The 17,352-nt window shown below is 39.1% G+C and overlaps 2 protein-coding genes across 2 annotated transcripts; one reads left to right on the top strand and one right to left on the bottom strand.

Moving 5' to 3' along the window:
* Positions 1-6,347: 6,347 nt before the first annotated feature.
* On the top strand, positions 6,348-13,373 carry LOC108092432 (ELAV-like protein 2). Its single transcript, XM_017192014.2, is given in 8 exon segments — positions 6,348-6,733; positions 7,907-8,047; positions 8,109-8,200; positions 8,404-8,837; positions 8,916-9,173; positions 9,880-10,159; positions 10,264-10,441; positions 10,576-13,373. Coding segments are annotated over 5 exon segments (2,043 nt in total). The 5' UTR covers positions 6,348-6,733; positions 7,907-8,047; positions 8,109-8,200; positions 8,404-8,419; the 3' UTR covers positions 11,485-13,373.
* A 2,584-nt stretch (positions 13,374-15,957) lies between these two features.
* Positions 15,958-17,195, bottom strand: LOC108092433 (thymidylate synthase). The gene has a single exon (XM_017192015.1). It carries the CDS (start codon positions 17,108-17,110, stop codon positions 16,163-16,165), a length of 948 nt encoding a protein of 315 aa, XP_017047504.1. The 5' UTR covers positions 17,111-17,195; the 3' UTR covers positions 15,958-16,162.
* Positions 17,196-17,352: the final 157 nt, after the last annotated feature.

The following is a 17,352-nucleotide window of genomic DNA, read 5'->3' as shown; positions in this document are numbered from 1 at the left end:
TAATATTTCAATATGAATTATGTTTAACGCAACTATTTTATTAATTTTAAATTAATTTTTTAAAAGCAATCACAACACGTTTCTAGAACAAAATACATGAATGAAAAAACACAATATATATATTAATATATATTTCAAATATATATATATGGAAATGTATCCTTTGTTTGGTTTTATTTGTTCCATTCCACCAACCTGTCCCCAAATCCAAATCCAAATCCGAATACATTCGACTTAATTCATAATGGGTGCCTAAAAAACTCTCACACAGACGCAACAACTAATAGTGCATTAGTAGACTTAAACGAGTTAAAAATCAATCGAAATAGACTTGCCCTCGAAATAGATATGTAAGCTGTACATATAGCCGCCGATATACAAGCAAAAAACATATATTTTTAAATGCCAAAAAGTGAATGCTGTAAACTACTTTAAGCCGATTTCAATCAGCTGAATTTGAATTTGGGATACGAAGGGGATGGGATTTGGGATATGGGATATGGGATGGTGAGCATATGGAACCTATATGTACATATATCGGATAGATCGAAGGCAGCATTTTCTTGTTGACTCTTTTTTTGGCATATACGAAATCGAAAACTACGAAAATCAAAGAGAAAATGTAACGAAAAACAAAACGGAAAGCAAAGAAAATGAAAATGATTATTAACTTATTATTAATAATGGTTCTGGGGAAACAAAGCATTCGCATTCAACAAATGAAACCGAAAACAAACAATTAAATTATAGACAAATTTTAAGTTATCACTAATAAACGCCGATCGAGAATATGCGCAATTCCATTGTGCAATGCAACTAAGTGTAATTATTATAAATTAAATCACATATGTATTTGTTAATTATTAAAACACTGTAAATAATACAAGTACGTAGACAGGAACACAAGGACACACACATGCATATAGTTAAATAAAACATAATTATGTGCATACTTATACAAACATATATATATTGGTATATATAAAGATACATATATATATTTTTATATATATACACGATGAATTAAACTAAACAACGTAGAAATTATAGTTAAATTTTTCAAAACGACAAGATTAACTTGCAGCAATAAGCAACCGACAACAAGAAAACAACAACAAAAAACGGCAACAACAAAACAAGAAAACAACAAACGAAACGCGCCTAGTAATAGTTAATAATTATATTTTGTTAAGCGTTATTGTAGTAAAACAAAGCAAACCGACAGATCGAACAGCAAAACCAACAGAATTATGTTTAAGCTGGACATTGGAAGGAGGAAACGACGAGGCGTAAACCAAAATGAATGCAAGGCGTGTTGTTCATTAACAAAACTAGAAGTAAATATATATTTTGTACAAATATAATTAAATTCAGCCGCAGCTAAAACCAAGTACACTTATTACAGTTTAAGCAACAACAAAGCGAAACAACCAATTTAATATGCAATTACCGTAACAGTAGTTGATAAATCAAACAAATAAAACATCAAAAATTGTAACATTTCAATTTCTGTTCAATTGTTTTATTTTGAATCTCGCGGGGGTAAATCAATATTAATTAAGAGGGTATAATCTAAGGGTTCCAATTGGTCTCGTCGAAATTGGTCAGCCAAATCCAAGATTTTTGGACCAAACGCATTTTGAAGTAACAGGCGAACATAAAGCAGTAGTAGGGTGTTACTCATTGAATTTCTTACTTGCTCTCAAAAGTATGCTACACTTTTTATTGAAAATTTACTCACTAACAAATTTGTTCATTCAAATCGTTTTGCCAAAACCAACATATTCAACCAAACCTAACTTAGTGAGAATGTGGAAAATCAGCAAGAGCACAAAGAATTATACAATTTCTATAGTTCTAGTTTATTTTTCATAATTTAGTACGCTGATGCCGTGTGGATTTCCCGGATGAGTCGGATGAGACCAGTTCGTAGCAGGCCTTCTGTCTGTTCTTTGCCTCAGCCATGACCTTAAATAAGGTTTCAAAACAACAAAATATTAATTACCATTTGTTAATTTTATATTTTTTGGCCGATTTTATATATATTTTCCTTTTTTTTTAATTTTAATCGTGCTTTAAAAATATAGTGTCAGTGTTGGTAAACCCATAAATGGTTCTTGCGGCGCTGCCAACCCGCAAAATAGTGTTTTCTTTGTTTTGCAACACCAAAAGCTGGCAACGTGCGATCGTTTCTTCGAATAATTTTGCCTCGTTTTCTGAATTTTGTTGAAAAACGTAAGTTAACCTTCCATTTTATTATTGACCCAAACGATGTCTGGAACGATGGATAATAAGGAGAATATCTTGGTCAATGTTGGCGAATCGCCCAAGTACAGTCGCAATAAGCGAAGGCGTCTTCAGCGACAACAAGCCAAGATTCGGTCTCAAATTCCTGGATTAAACCCAAGGGAACCTCAACCTGATGGGGTGAATGTGGTTTCCCATCAACAGAGGAAGCGCCGCTCCAATAACCGAGCGTCTGAGTGCACGAGCGAGGAAGATTTCAAGAATAAATTGAAGTTAGTCGCATCCGAAGAAATTACGGATCCGTCGGTCAAGATCAAAGTGAAGTGTCTCGCTACATTGACGAACATGGGGCCGACTTTTTGCTCATCATCTTCCGTGGCTTTAAATACTTTTCCGGACCACGAAAAGCATCACCCGCAGTCTGGGAAGCAGCCAGATCTACTGACCCCGTCTGTGCACCAACATAATTTGAATCAACTTAACCAAATTAAAATTCCCCAACTCAATAGTAACCAATCTGGTTTGATAAGTGGGCAGGCAGCCAAAGATTCGACGCCCCATCATAAAGATGTAAATCAATCAGGATCAAATCCTTCTCTGGATGCCAATCAACAGAGATCTGCCAATAAATTTCAAAATCATCATATTTACCCAAATCGACAGGAAAACTTTCAATTTCAAAACCAACTTTTGCCAGCAGCTCCTTGTTGGAATTTAACGAGTTTTCATTATTCGCAAGGGCTCAGAATTGGAGGGCATGTGAATGGACACCCGAATCCGGTTGAATTGAGGCCATGTAACAAATATAAGTAAGGTAAGTTTCTCAAATAAACTTTAACGAATTTAGGGCTTGTTAATCGGCTTGAATTATGTTAAAGGGTGGCAATTATTGAAAGAGTGATCAATATTCGCTCAGAAAGGCCTCACTTCCCCACAGTTTTAGATGCACTTCGATTTAGTTTTAAAGGCGTAGGACTCCATCGCATAAGCATAAATGAGTTCGTGCGTGTGTGAATTGTTGTTATTGTGCGCAAACAGCAACAAAACAAACCGCATATAAATAAGAAGAGCGAGGGATTGTTGCATACTTATAGGAGGAGGGATGGGGAAGATGGGGCTATTTCGCTCGCAGAGTTCAATGGTCTTTTGACACAAATGATGTCAAGTTGAGCTTGCTCGTCCTACGCTCCCGCTCTCTCGTTCTCTCTCTATCTCTCTCTGGGAGCCAGGCCCCCTCTTATCACCTCCACTAACCTTTAGTCAGCTGCACTCTTGTTGTTGCTTAAGTGTTTGTTTGGGTGCCTCTTCGGCTCTCTTCGCTCCAAAGGCAATGCGGCCGGCTTGCGAATCTCGGCTTTCTCTCTTGTTGGCGTTCGCTCTCTCCTCAATGGAGAACCTACCGCAATTCGTTTCGTGTTCATGGTTGCATTTCCTTGTTTATGTTTTGCGAAGGCAAAATGTAGGGTACATCGGTTGAGTGCCGAGCCAAAGAGAGACCGATTGGGGAGACTGAGCACCAGTACCGTTATGTTGCCGGAGCTGTTGCAGCCTGCGCAACTTGCGGCTGCAACTTTTATTATTTGCAGTCCCTTTGACTTTGCCTCCTTCTTCCTTCTACTATATTTCGTGGCACACTATGTAGCAAATCAATTGTTGGGGCAATCTATATTACAAAATAGTTATAAATATATAAAATTAACATAAGTAAAATTGCCATCCGTACTGTGTATGAGCATAATTTAAGCATGGTGTCTTTTCATTTGCAATATTATATGTAATTTGAATACCTTTTCTTATAAAGTTAGCTTTTTTTTGTTTTAGTTAACGATCTTGCGCTTTTAGGCTCCACTGTGCATGTCAGCGCAAAACTACGCAGTTATGCTGTGCATTCGCCCCATTCTCTTCTTTTGGAACCGTGCTCAACTGTACGCCAATTGGAGGAGGAGCTGCTGCTGCCGCAGCCGCCGCGGACTGCGACGCGGCAGCGCTGTTGTGGGTCCTGGCTGCAGTTGTCCTGGCGGCAATCGAACACTTTAATCATTTAGTTCTTGCACTCTCCGGCAGCAGTTGTGTTTTTTGATTCTCGTCGTATTGTCGTCGTTTCTGAATTGTTGTATATCGGTATCAAAAGTACACACATCTTGCATACTCACGCAACTACGCCCACATATATGTTGTATACATACGTGTGCCTACTTGCACGTAGTGTTTTATGCATCGGAATCAGTTCGAAAACCCTTATTGTGTGCGGGCTCAACTAAGTTTTGAAACTCATTTGCAACGAAGGAAGATTTCCAAGTTATTTTTCGAAAATTGTGAACATTTGTGTGGTATAGTTTGCGGCGTTGCCGAATAAAAGTAAGCAAACTAAAGAAGAAAGCTCCGGAAAAAGTTACAGCACTTTATTTGGCTTGCACAAAATGCAAAATGCCCACACCCAAAGTCGATTTTTCGCCATGCATACGTATGTGTGTGTGAATAGTAAAACGGGGCTCAATGGGGCGGCTCGCAGTCGGCGAAATCTCAATTTCTCTACACCCTGATATATATTTGCCGCCTACACACACAAACACACAAATCCTGCAGCTGCGTTTCGTGCTACGCCGGCATCGCAGCTTTTGTTCGGCTGCCTGCAGCCGCCATTTAACCCAAAAAACGACTTACAGGAGCGGACTTTCTTGGAGGTGTCGATCCCCCGTAGTTGTAGTTAATTTGACATATAAAAAATGCTTTTATTGCCCACTATCAAAAAAATTAGATTTAAATATTGAAACAAAACTATTAATTTTTTTATTAATAATGGTTAAAAAAAATTTAGTTTTATAAGTTTATTTCGCCCATTCCTTATTAAGGAACTTAACAATCTACTTAAGCCTTTAAATAGTTTTTTGTGAAACAATTAATTTTTTATTTTTGTGATATATTTAAAGTAATTTCGTTTTCGAAGCGCCTGATCACACAGGCTCCACTTTGATCCGTCCCTGCTTAGGCAGCGCTGTCGCCGTCGACGCCAGTTTGCAGCTAAGCTTATTCTATGAGCCCGTCTCGCTCTCACTCTCCCTCCTGCGCTCTTTCCATTGCATATATTGTGGCGCGCTCAGCTGACTGCTGCGCTTCCGCTGCAGCCTGTGCTCTCACTCTCTTTCTGACTATATATCCTGTTTATTTTTGCCGCACCCAAATGCAAACGGCCTCAGAAATAGTCCTGAGATATTCCGCTGCTTTCCTTACCCATTTCTTTTCTGAGCTCTTTGCCGTACTCTCTCCTTTCATCCTTTGCCAAGGTGTGTCACTTTTTTGTTTTGTTCCTGCCCTTTGAATTCGTCCTCCTCCCCACCACAGTGAACGTGTGCTGCATAGGTATGTGCAATTATATTCATCAATTAGCCGGAAACAATTTTAAACTATTTATGAATGAAAATTAATGGTTGTAAACTGTTATTAGGGTGCTGGAATATTCTTTGCTGAAAGGAGTTTGGAGTTTTTAGGTTTGATCCGTTAGCATAGCCAAATAAATTGGGTATTGAGTTTTGGAAAATTTTACCCACATAGGATGACTAAATCTTTCGAGTTACCTGCCATTTTACAAATCAGCATTAATAAGTTAGCAAAGCAAACTTGTAAACTAGTAAACTTGTGATAACTTGTTTAAACAACTGCTTTGGCTAAGAGGGCCACAACAGATTTCCTCCTGAGCTTACCACCATAACAGCTGTTTTTGAAACTGCATTATGAAATTACGGGCGACTCCGACACAAACTCTTTTGAATTTACATTTTACAAGTTCCCATAACGCGATTATAAAAATACTTTGCACGCAATTGTGTGTGTTTGCGCAAAATCCAATTATAAGTTACCTCCGCCTTCAACCATCTCCGGAATCCACCTTACGGATATATAGGCAAACCTATAGCCGTGTAAGTTGTGATCCATTCTCATCATGTGTCTCTTCCCTGCGAGCGGGAAATGAGCAATCGCCAAGTTCTGGCCAAGAAGCCTCCACTCTCTCGGTTTTCCGCTCGGCTCTCTACCGATTCTTGGACATATAGTACTGCTCGCCTCGTCGGCGGGGCATAAAAATAATTTCCACGCCGCTCGGTAAATCAGTTTATTTCTGTTCTGTTGAGTTGCAGGAACGCGTTCTTTTCTACTTTCCGTTCAGTTTTATTTCCTTATTATTATTGTTATTACGAATTTGTTTCACGTTTCGGTTTGGCTTGGTTTTTCATTTTCAAACGGTCCACAATCAACGCAATTTGATTAATTATATTCCAGAAATTATTTGCTTCGGTTAATTTGTATGAGTATAACTTTTCCGTTCGCCTCGCTTTTTGTTTTGTGGAGCGCTTTCTCGATCGGTTTTCGTTTGGTTCGGTTATTATTAAAGATATAAAACCAAACATCCCCCGAAAATTGTTTCGTAATCGCGAAGAAACCAGCAAATCAGCAACCATTTTAATTCGATTAGCCCGGATAAAAATCAGAGGTAACCAGGCTACTGACACGACCCCTTCCTTTATGTAATTTAATAAGATATTTCAAAATTTTGGCATTTCTCTGAATCACTGGCTCCTCTCCTTGCTAACAAGCTACTTAACCTCAAACACGAGTCGTCAGCATCTCGCATCAGCTGCGATCGGGCTGTTGTTGCTTTAAAAATATTTTCGAAAATATAATCTTGCCGGCTACGCAGCGGCGCAATTCCCCGCCCTTGTGCCCCGCCCTTCCCTCTTCCCAAGATTTGATTGTTTATTTTTAAAATATAACTTTTTCGCACGATTTGCGGCGTTGAGTGCAACAAATTGAAAACTTTTACTAAAGGTAAATTTTCGCCACCCATAGACATCGTCGAAGAAACGAAAAATTCTCTGTATTTGTAAAAACAGAAATTTTTGTATACCCTTGTAGAGGTTATAATAATTTAAAATGATTACCAACCGAAATGTTTAAAAAAGATTACAGAGTGCCTTATTGCATTTACTGCCTTATTGGTTGCCCTTAACTGTTTCGCTACAGACTTCGTGGTTGCATACTGAATAATTGTGTGCCACTATCATAAAGGCCAATTTCAATGTGAACTAAAAATACTTTTTTTTGCCAATTTTTTGTTTGGCCAACAAGAAGCAGATACACCGAACGAACAAGGCAAGCAGCCACAAAATCAGGAAACAAGCCATACGTCAGACGGTTATTTAAATCTATAAACAATAACTCGTTTGCGATATCCATTCAAGTTCAAGTGCCCTTACCTACAAAAGCATGAGTGAATTGCTTTTTATAAAAACCAATGAGCAATGTATTTAAATAATTCAATGTGTTAGACTGTTAGTGATATTCGATAATCTTCGTTTGCTGGGCCTTCAAATCAATTACCTCTTTCAGGGAAGGCAATTTTAATTGCATCGATTTTCCAGTCAATACTTTGGTATTTTGGCCCTATTTGCATTCACCAGCCAGTCAGTCTGTCTGTTTGCCAAGCCAGCCAGCAAATTTGCCAACCACAGAAGCGAAGAACCCTCGACATTTGTATGGGTTTATTCAAAATGTTTACTCTTGTTATTCCGTCATTCCACGAACAGACCCGCATTTCATTTAAATTAAATTAAAATAATTGATTTTTATTGTAACTTTGTTTTTTGTTCTACTTTTCGACTTTCAGTAAAATTTCTGGCATACCATATAACTTATACGTAGTGGATATCGTTGGTGGCGCGCTTTTAACTAGGCTATAGTAAAAGCTGAAATCAGGCAGCACAATTCTTTAACCACTGCGGTTGGTCGACGTCTGTATCTGAAAAGGGTGAGTAAAAGCTTATACTTTAGCCGATTTAGAACTTTATCTGACATCTCTTATGTTTCAGACTTCACAGCAGTATTATATCTACAGTCACTTATTTGATTTACTCACCATCTTTATCTCTGTCTATTGAACAAATTTTCTAATAACAAAGCCGTAAAGTTGAAAATAATCAAGTCAATAGCTGTGGTCACAGTAATAGCTAACTTACATTTAAAACCATTCTAATCGATTTTTAAAACATATTTGTGCGGTTATCCATTTGGCATTACTTTGACCACATCAATGTAAAGGGACTTTTTCCCTTGTCCTAGAACCATTGTATATGCACCTAGTTTTTAACAAGGAAATCCCCGCAGGAGCAGCTTCTGCATTATGGTCGAGGGTCAAACAGCCGTGCAACAGCAGCAACAACAGCCTTCCGGAGCGGGCGGTGCCAGTGGCGTTGGGGGCACCACCGGAACCGGCGGAGGATCGACATCCGCCAATAATGTGGCCAACAGCCAAGCTCAAACAAACGGAGGCACCACTGCGGCATCGACCACGTCAGCGGGCACCGGATCCACAACAAATGCGGCTGGTGGTGGCCAAGCCTCTGCCAACAATGCGGCGAACAACAATAATAACAACAATAACAACTCCACGGCAAACAACAACAATAACGAGCCAGACCCCAAGACCAATTTGATTGTTAACTACTTGCCACAGACGATGTCGCAGGACGAGATTCGTTCGCTGTTCGTTAGCTTTGGTGAGGTGGAAAGCTGCAAGTTAATACGGGACAAGGTGACAGGTGAGCACAATTAAGCCAAGGCTGTCAAGGATTCTTTGAAAGCATGCAATAACTGAATCTTTCTCATTTTGCTCGTAGGCCAAAGTTTGGGTTATGGATTCGTCAACTACGTTAAGCAGGAGGACGCGGAAAAGGCAATCAACGCGTTGAATGGCCTGCGGCTGCAGAACAAAACCATTAAGGTCTCCATTGCTCGCCCCAGCTCCGAGAGTATCAAGGGTGCCAATCTCTATGTATCGGGTCTTCCAAAAAATATGACACAGTCGGATTTGGAATCATTGTTCAGTCCATACGGCAAGATCATAACCTCGCGTATTCTTTGTGATAATATCACTGGTAAGTTATGATCAACGACAGAGGCGAGAATATATGGTAGATATCAATAGTTAAAATATGAAAACAAAAGGAAAGTCAGATATATCTGATTGTAGTCTTTTCGAAAAGCATGACCAACTAAATTTGATTGCTAAAAATTTCTTGAATTAATTTAAGCCTATAGCCTGCACATTTTATTATATTTTTGCTGGCGCTCCACAATATATTCTCTGTTTTAATTACTGAATTATAATTAATGCAAATTTTATTTACAACTTTATTTTTACATGTAATACCAAATAAGATGAACATGCGCCGGGTATGTTTTTATTTTATTTCTCTTATGTTTAACTATATAAACCTGCTGTTCATCGCTCATGAAGTAACACATATAATACCATTTAAATTAGAAGAGTAGCGATAACCATGCTTAACGCAATAGTAAATTAACCCAGAGGTTAACAACATTTATAAATTATTTCTGGTGAATATTAATAATAAATTCAAAAATACCGGATTAACTTTTGATTTTAACTAAAAAATGTATTTTAAAAGATTCTTTACTTCTGGGAAATTTCCCATTTAATATTCATTAGATATCTTTAAAGCATGGTTCACAAATATTAAAGTTCTTATGCTTTAACCTTGCCTCTGCATAATTTTCATCCGCTGCACATTAGCCTATATTTAGTATATCGTCGGATACTGACCGCTTGGCTGGTTTCAGGTCTCTCCAAGGGCGTTGGCTTTATACGCTTCGATCAGCGATTTGAGGCCGATCGGGCCATCAAGGAGCTGAACGGCACAACTCCGAAGAATTCCACCGAACCGATAACCGTGAAGTTCGCCAACAATCCTAGCAGCAACAAGAACAGCATGCAGCCGCTGGCAGCTTACATAGCGCCCCAAAACGCACGGGGCGGTCGAGCTTTTCCGGCCAACGCTGCTGCCGGAGCGGCAGCTGCCGCCGCTGCAGCTGCCATTCATCCCAACGCGGGTCGTTACAGGTCAGCAAATACTGTGGGACTAGGACTTTTACTTCTTTTACTCTTAATTTTTTTATTATAAGCCACTTTCGAACTGAATTAATATAAACTTTCCTCGCCCGCAGCTCTGTAATCTCGCGCTACTCACCGCTGACCAGCGACCTGATCACCAACGGCATGATCCAAGGCAACACCATTGCCAGCTCGGGCTGGTGTATTTTCGTCTACAACCTGGCACCCGAGACCGAGGAGAACGTGCTGTGGCAGCTGTTTGGGCCATTCGGAGCCGTGCAGTCCGTCAAGGTAAGTTTCGAGAATGCTCGATATGCTCTGGAGGTATATAAACAGAATCAGGATCAGACTTTTGATGTGAAATATTATATATAATATTTAAGCTTTTAAATGTGAAGATAAATGATTGTAATCATTTTTCCCAGGTGATCCGTGACCTGCAGAGCAACAAGTGCAAGGGCTTCGGCTTTGTCACCATGACAAACTACGAGGAGGCGGTCCTGGCCATTCAGTCGCTTAACGGCTACACACTTGGCAACCGAGTGCTTCAGGTCAGCTTCAAGACCAACAAGAACAAGCAAACGTAATTATTAACCAAGTTGGCTGCTGTTGTCAATGCCAATGCGGCGGCGGCGGCTTTGGCGGCCAATGGTCTAGTCATCCACAATCAACACCACCACCACAGCAACATCGGTAGCATAAGCAATAGTAACAACAGCAACGGCTGCAGCGCGGCAGCCCATCCACTCGGCAAGTACGTTAACCACAGCAACAACAGGCAGCACAACACCAACAGCAACATCAGCAGCACCGCTGGCAAGCAGAAGCAGCCGGCAACCTCGAGCAGCAAGCAACAATCAACGGCGCCACCAAAGAGATCGGCAACCAGCAGTGCGACAACATCAGAAGAGGTGGCCACCGCAGCCACCAACAGCAGCAGCAGTAGTCACTCGCTGTCCAGCGGCGAGGTCGGAGCCCCCGCCTCGGCCACCGCCACCGCTGCATCCTCCTCGTCTTCGTCGAGCAACAACATCCTGAAGACCTCCACGAAGTTCATCTACAACAAGCCCCAGAACCACTACGAGTTGCTGCAGCAGCAGCTGCAGCTTCAGCAAGAGTTCGCCCAGTTCCTGACCAACGTGGCCAACAGCGCCGCGGCCCAACCCGGGAACAGCTCCACCAGCGCGGGGAGCCAGCGCAACGGAAGCGGAGGCACCATCAACATGGGACTGGGAATGGCGGCCAACTCATCCGGCGGCGGTTCGGTAGTGGGCAACAAGAACGGCAACAGCAGCAGTGGCTACATGCCCACCTGGTCTAATTGGTTCTTTTAATGTTCGACTTGGTTTTGTCATCAGCCCACTTCATGGATCCTTTGTAAATTTAAGCATAATTACTCAGCTTTGGTTAAATGCGCTAACTTTGAAGAACGCAAAACAATTGATTTATTAATTTTTTTTTTAACTTTTATTTGTTTTTTTTAGTGAAACTTAAAAATATGTTTCTTACGTTAAATAAGTTGTGAAATCGATTTTTTGTTTGTTTGACTATACTTTTGTTTATCCTAGCCTAGATTCAATGTGTAAGACCTAACATTTTCGTTGATGCACTTTTAAAACGTCTAGTCGACTTTCGCAAAGAGAATAACTTCCAGAAAGATAGAGGAAACAGAAAGGTAAAGCTGTAGTTAAGTTTTTGTTTGAGATGTAGAAGAAAGCATACTCTACGGATATTTTAAAACAGAGAATAATAAATACAATTTGCAGGCATAGAAGCCCCAATCCACCAAAAAAAAAGAAAAGAAAAGGAAACAAACTTGACAAATATTTAAGCTATAAATAAATGTATAAAATGAGATACGGAAAACAGAACTGAATGCGTAAACAGATAGAGGCGTTTGGCTTATAGTCAAACCACTTTGCAAATAGACAATGCAGAATGAGGAGGAAAGCTAGATGCAGAAAAAATGAAACAGCAAAATAAATAAGACATACATGTGTTTATGTTTTATAAATTTAATGTATAACTTTTGCTAAAAATAAATGATGTATGCATAATAATACACTTAAACCTTTTATTCGTAACATTTGTTAAATTACCCAGTAAACCTTCGCCTAGTCACTTTCATGAGTTAATCATTACCTTTCGGTATATAACATAGATCTAGGCTCTCTAAAATCTTGGTAGTGACATTAACGTGAAATCGGGTCAGCAGATGAGCGAGCAAAAAAGAGCTGAGAGAAAAACACCCATGAGAATTTCTTCAAATACAACGAATAAATATTTAAGAAAATTTGAAATCAGCAAGTGGAATAAAATACCTGTCAAATCAGAGAGAGAGAGAGAGTTATAATAAAGAGTAATCAACGATTGTAAAGCTTAAACAAGAGCCAGCTAAGTAATCTAAGCACGCCACTCCAATCGAAGTTAATGTAACTAAAGACAAAGATCAGAACAAAGTCCCTCCCTAGAAAAGCAAGCGACAAGAAACAAAAGTAAACAATGCGAGATGTACGTAACATAGATGACAAAACGCGTTTCAGCCTAACGAATTTGATTAAGCCCAACTCAACAGCAATAACGTAAACTAAAACAAACAAACGACAAATTAAAAAATTGCCAAACTAAATATAGCAAATTTTAAAACACAAAAATGGACGTGAAAATTGAAAGCGTGAATCAAGCTGATATATGGAAGTTTTTCGAGAGCCTGGCATTGACAAAATTGGAAACGATATACATACAGATATAGATAACATGGTGCTTCACAGAATTCCTTTTGAAAAAACCTAAACGCAAATGAGATTTTTTTAAAATATATTTTTATTTTAAAAAAACTTGATTTGAAGTTGCTCGGAAAACTATGTAACCCCACACTTTTATTTGTAAGATTTCTTTTCATTTCTAACGAGCCGAGACCCCGAAATGAAAAAGTGGAAATGTTACACGACATTGACTATGCTATATCTCTATAAAATCTATAACTATTTATGAAAACTATTACATATGATTAACAATATATTGATGTTGTGTATTGCAAATTTTAAATGTTTATACATACATGCATACCACGAAAAAATTATGAATACTAATTCATGGCATGCATTAACAAACCGGAAATCCATTTTCATGTATACGTCAAGTAAATTTATTGCATACTATTTAAAACTAATTACCATGAAAGAATTATATACAAAAATATATTAACTACATGTATCGTTAAGGGCAACGGTTGCGATTATTAGGTATGTATGTGTGTAGTGCATAGAGAAACCGAAACGCCAAGCCTCCAATATTTGTAGAGCCCAACGGCTTTTTCTCCCCTACTCCTCTTAAATCTACTAGAGAATCCAAGAAAAAAACGAACCCCTACATTACTCACACTCATGCGCAAAAGCTTGACTGAAAATAAAATTGAAATTCTGGCTTTTAAGCGGTAAATTAGAAGTAATACCTTCCAGCAAGTCTCAAAGCAAGTTCAAGAAAACTCAACCTAAGAAAAAAATATAAGAAGAACACCAAATGAAATGTTTTTTATACAAGATGTAAAAAATGAGGCACAATTTTTGGTGCAAGGGTGCGTTGCAGGGGAAGAGCTGACATGAATAGAGATGCTTCGTCACGGTATCTAGGCAAACGCAGATAAGGGAATGAAAAGCATGAACAACAACAAAAAGCAATCGATTATATACATTTTTTAAGATGAAATGTTTTATAAATGATAAATACAAATGGAAGAAAACCAAGAAAGTATTTTAAAAATTTAAATATATACATGAATACTATATACAATATATTATATTATATATACATATTAAATACTTAATGGGTATGGTAACGAACAAAAACACCGCACAATAATATACAAAACAAAACGAAATCGAGGAAAGGGAATGGCACGTCAAGGGAGGAGAAACATACGTAAATACAAAAGAAATACCAGAAAGTTAAACTAAATGCAGAAAAGACTAACGAATCGAAAGAACTATGAAACCAGCAAATTTATAATTTTTACATGGAAAACGCAATAATGTTAACATTTAAAGAAGACGAAAACAAAGCGCATATCTTGAAAACAAAGGCAGAGTACTCGTATCGTACTCGTACTCGTACTGGTACTCGTATTGAGGAGGGATCTCAAGCAACGGAACGAAATCGAAGACACAAAGAAAATCGACAAGTTACCACAAATTTTAACTACCAAGTGAAAAGGCTTAATTACGGCACACTTTTATACTTTTACACCAAAACAAACGAAATGAAACAAAAGCAAAAACCAAAGACGTATGTATAAATGGCGATCGATCGTTCACCGTGCAACATCGTTTCTCGATGCACCTTCGTGTTTTGAAGCCAATAAGGTTGTGCAAATGCCTGCAGACGCAACCGGAACCGGAAGTCTGCAGCGCGCCCTTTTTGAGCTGGTTGTACAAAACGGATAATTATGTACCGCTTGCAGCCAGCTTAAAATGTCTGTTTCTCTTACACAGATCACACACAAGCCCCACACAGACACACTCTCTTAACCCACTAGTCTCACTTAAATGAATGTTGAATAGCAAGAATCGAAGAAATACTATAAACCACTCGTGTGAAAACAAAATGAAAATCTATCTGAGAAGTGTAATTGATGGCTTTTAGGTGTAGCTATATATATGCAGGAAACTGGCGCCCCGGACGATCTGTTAGATTCCCAAAGATGAATGTAGGGCAAGCAATATTATCTTAGCAGGAATTCGCTGCTCAATCGTTTCCCCTTATTTTTTCCTTGCGGAAATCCGGAAGTTGGGTTGATAGTCTCCCCCGGCCCAGATCTTTCTTTCAGCTGTAGCATCCTCTAACAAGACCCGGCTAACGATCACATTACAAGGAAACGAAATAACATTTTGTAGTGCAAGTCATCAGTCAGTTTCGGACGGAAAGACGCTCTTTATATATGTTTAAATGTTCAAGTAAGAAATGGAAACACTTAAAATATATTATAAATTAATTAAAACCAAATCTTAGTCGAAACGAACTTAGTCAAAGGTACTAATTTTAAGCACTATTGTTAAACGCAAGTCAAAGGCAACGGATGAAGGAATCACTTTAGCCAAAACGGTAACAAAAATATTGAATCTTAACTGAACTCAGAAACTCTAGTGGCATTCGCTCTTTCAAGCTCAACATAAGTTAACGAACATATTGAATTCCACATAACAGTTTAAACTTATTTCTATTCGTCTATCGGTTAGCTTGCATAATACATTATGCCACATATTATAAATGGAAAACTATGCAAGTTTTTTTCTCGTCGTTATAAAACATAGTCAAAATATTGGTGGACAGTATCGTATTGTAGTAGCAAATATGTATTTATCTTTAATCATCACAGAAGAAAAGTGAAAACAATTATTCCAATTTAATTAAAGTGCATAAATTGTATATTGAATTATTGTCGATTTCTCTCATATGGACACAAAACCTTAACGATTTTCTTCAAATTTTCATTAAATTACTTAAACGACAAAAACCAAGAAACCGAAACGAAACAAAATCACAATATTAAGTGCGGAAAATGTCAAGCAAATTTATATAGCATATTTACGGTATACTCTGTGCAAGATTTATTAAGAATCAATTATACTTCATTATGGATTACTCTGAGAATTTACAAACAAACACACACTACACACGATGAATGAAAGCAACAATTTATTCAAATAAAGCTATGAAATGATGTGTTTAAAAAACATAAGTTGAATCCTTATTTCGAATGTTGGGCGGTGTTATAAAATTGTACATTTCGTTCTAAAAAAACCAACTAGTTTCATGTGCTTACAATCCAAAGTTTTTATTCGAATTTTAGTAATACAGCGGATAAATTATAGATTTTAATAAGGACATAATTAAAATCTGCTTAAATCGTTTAATATTTATGTTACATTTGAAATTGGATCACTGGCTTTTCAATTTTTAGCTTAATACATATAAGGGGGAGAAGATTAAGAATTTTAGAAGTAATATAGTTTTCTACACTGCCATTTCCATCTTTATCTTCGGATAGGGATTGTAGCCGACAATCTCAAAGTCATCAAAGCGGAAGTCCTCGATGTCCTGCACCTGGCGCTTAATCACTAGCTTGGGAAAGGGACGTGGAGTGCGCGTCAGCTGCTCCTTCAGTGGTTCCACGTGGTTCAGATAGACGTGCGCGTCACCCAGGGTGTGCACGAAGTCGCCCGGCTTGAGACCCGTTACATGGGCAATCATGTAGGTGAGCAGGGCGTAGGACGCGATATTAAAGGGTACGCCCAGGCCCATGTCGGCACTCCTCTGGTACAGCTGGCAGGAAAGTTCACCGCGCGTTTGGGAAACGTAGAACTGCGCCAGGCAATGGCACGGAGGAAGAGCCATTTTCGGTATGTCCAACGGATTCCACGCCGACATGATGATGCGCCTGTCCGACGGGTTGTTCTTAATGGTGTCGATCACATGGCGCAACTGGTCGACGCCCTTGCCTGTGTAGTCGTCGTCGCAGGTTCCGTACTCCGCCCCAAAGTGGCGCCACTGGAAGCCATACACCGGTCCCAGATCACCCACGGCGCGCTCCGTGTGTCCCAGCTTGTCTAGGAACTCTCTAGTGCAGTTCTCATCCCAGATGTGAACGTTCTTCGCCTGCAGTAGCTTGGCGTCCGTCTTGCCCGCCACGAACCAGAGCAGCTCCTCGGCCACCCCGCGAAAGAAGACGCGCTTGGTCGTCAGCAAAGGAAAAGAATCCCTCAAGTTAAACCGCATCTGACTGCCAAAGACGGATAGAGTGCCAACCCTTGTCCGGTCCATTCGCTCCTCACCATTTGCGATGATGTGTCGCAGCATGTCCAGATATTGCTCCTCATCCCGATTAACCGGCTTCTCCGATGGCTCATTCTTGGCCTCCTCCTTCAAAAGCAAGGCATTTTCCTTGTTTGGCGTAGCAACCATTTCGCAAATCTTTAGTTCGGATGAATAAGAAGAAATGAATGCCTGATATTTGGCGGGAAGGAATTCATGTTTTTTGTCAACACGAAGCACAACACATAGAAAAGATATTTCGAATGGGTGGGCAGCACCAACTGGAGCGATTATACCTATCGATATTTTCCGTTAAAAGCGGAAACTTTTGAATAACGGACCAAATAAAGTATATTTTGAAAAATTAATTTTCTGTACCTAAAGTATCTAAG

Source organism: Drosophila ficusphila, unplaced genomic scaffold (assembly GCF_018152265.1).
Source record: "Drosophila ficusphila isolate 14025-0441.05 unplaced genomic scaffold, ASM1815226v1 contig_412, whole genome shotgun sequence".
In the NCBI taxonomy this organism is placed as follows: Eukaryota; Metazoa; Arthropoda; class Insecta; order Diptera; family Drosophilidae; genus Drosophila; species Drosophila ficusphila.
This window is presented reverse-complemented; position numbering and strand designations above follow the sequence as displayed.

Coding starts and splice junctions, on each gene's coding strand:
- LOC108092433 (XM_017192015.1), bottom strand. CDS start 17,110: ATGGTTGCTACGCCAAACAAGGAAAATGCCTTGCTTTTGAAGGAGGAG.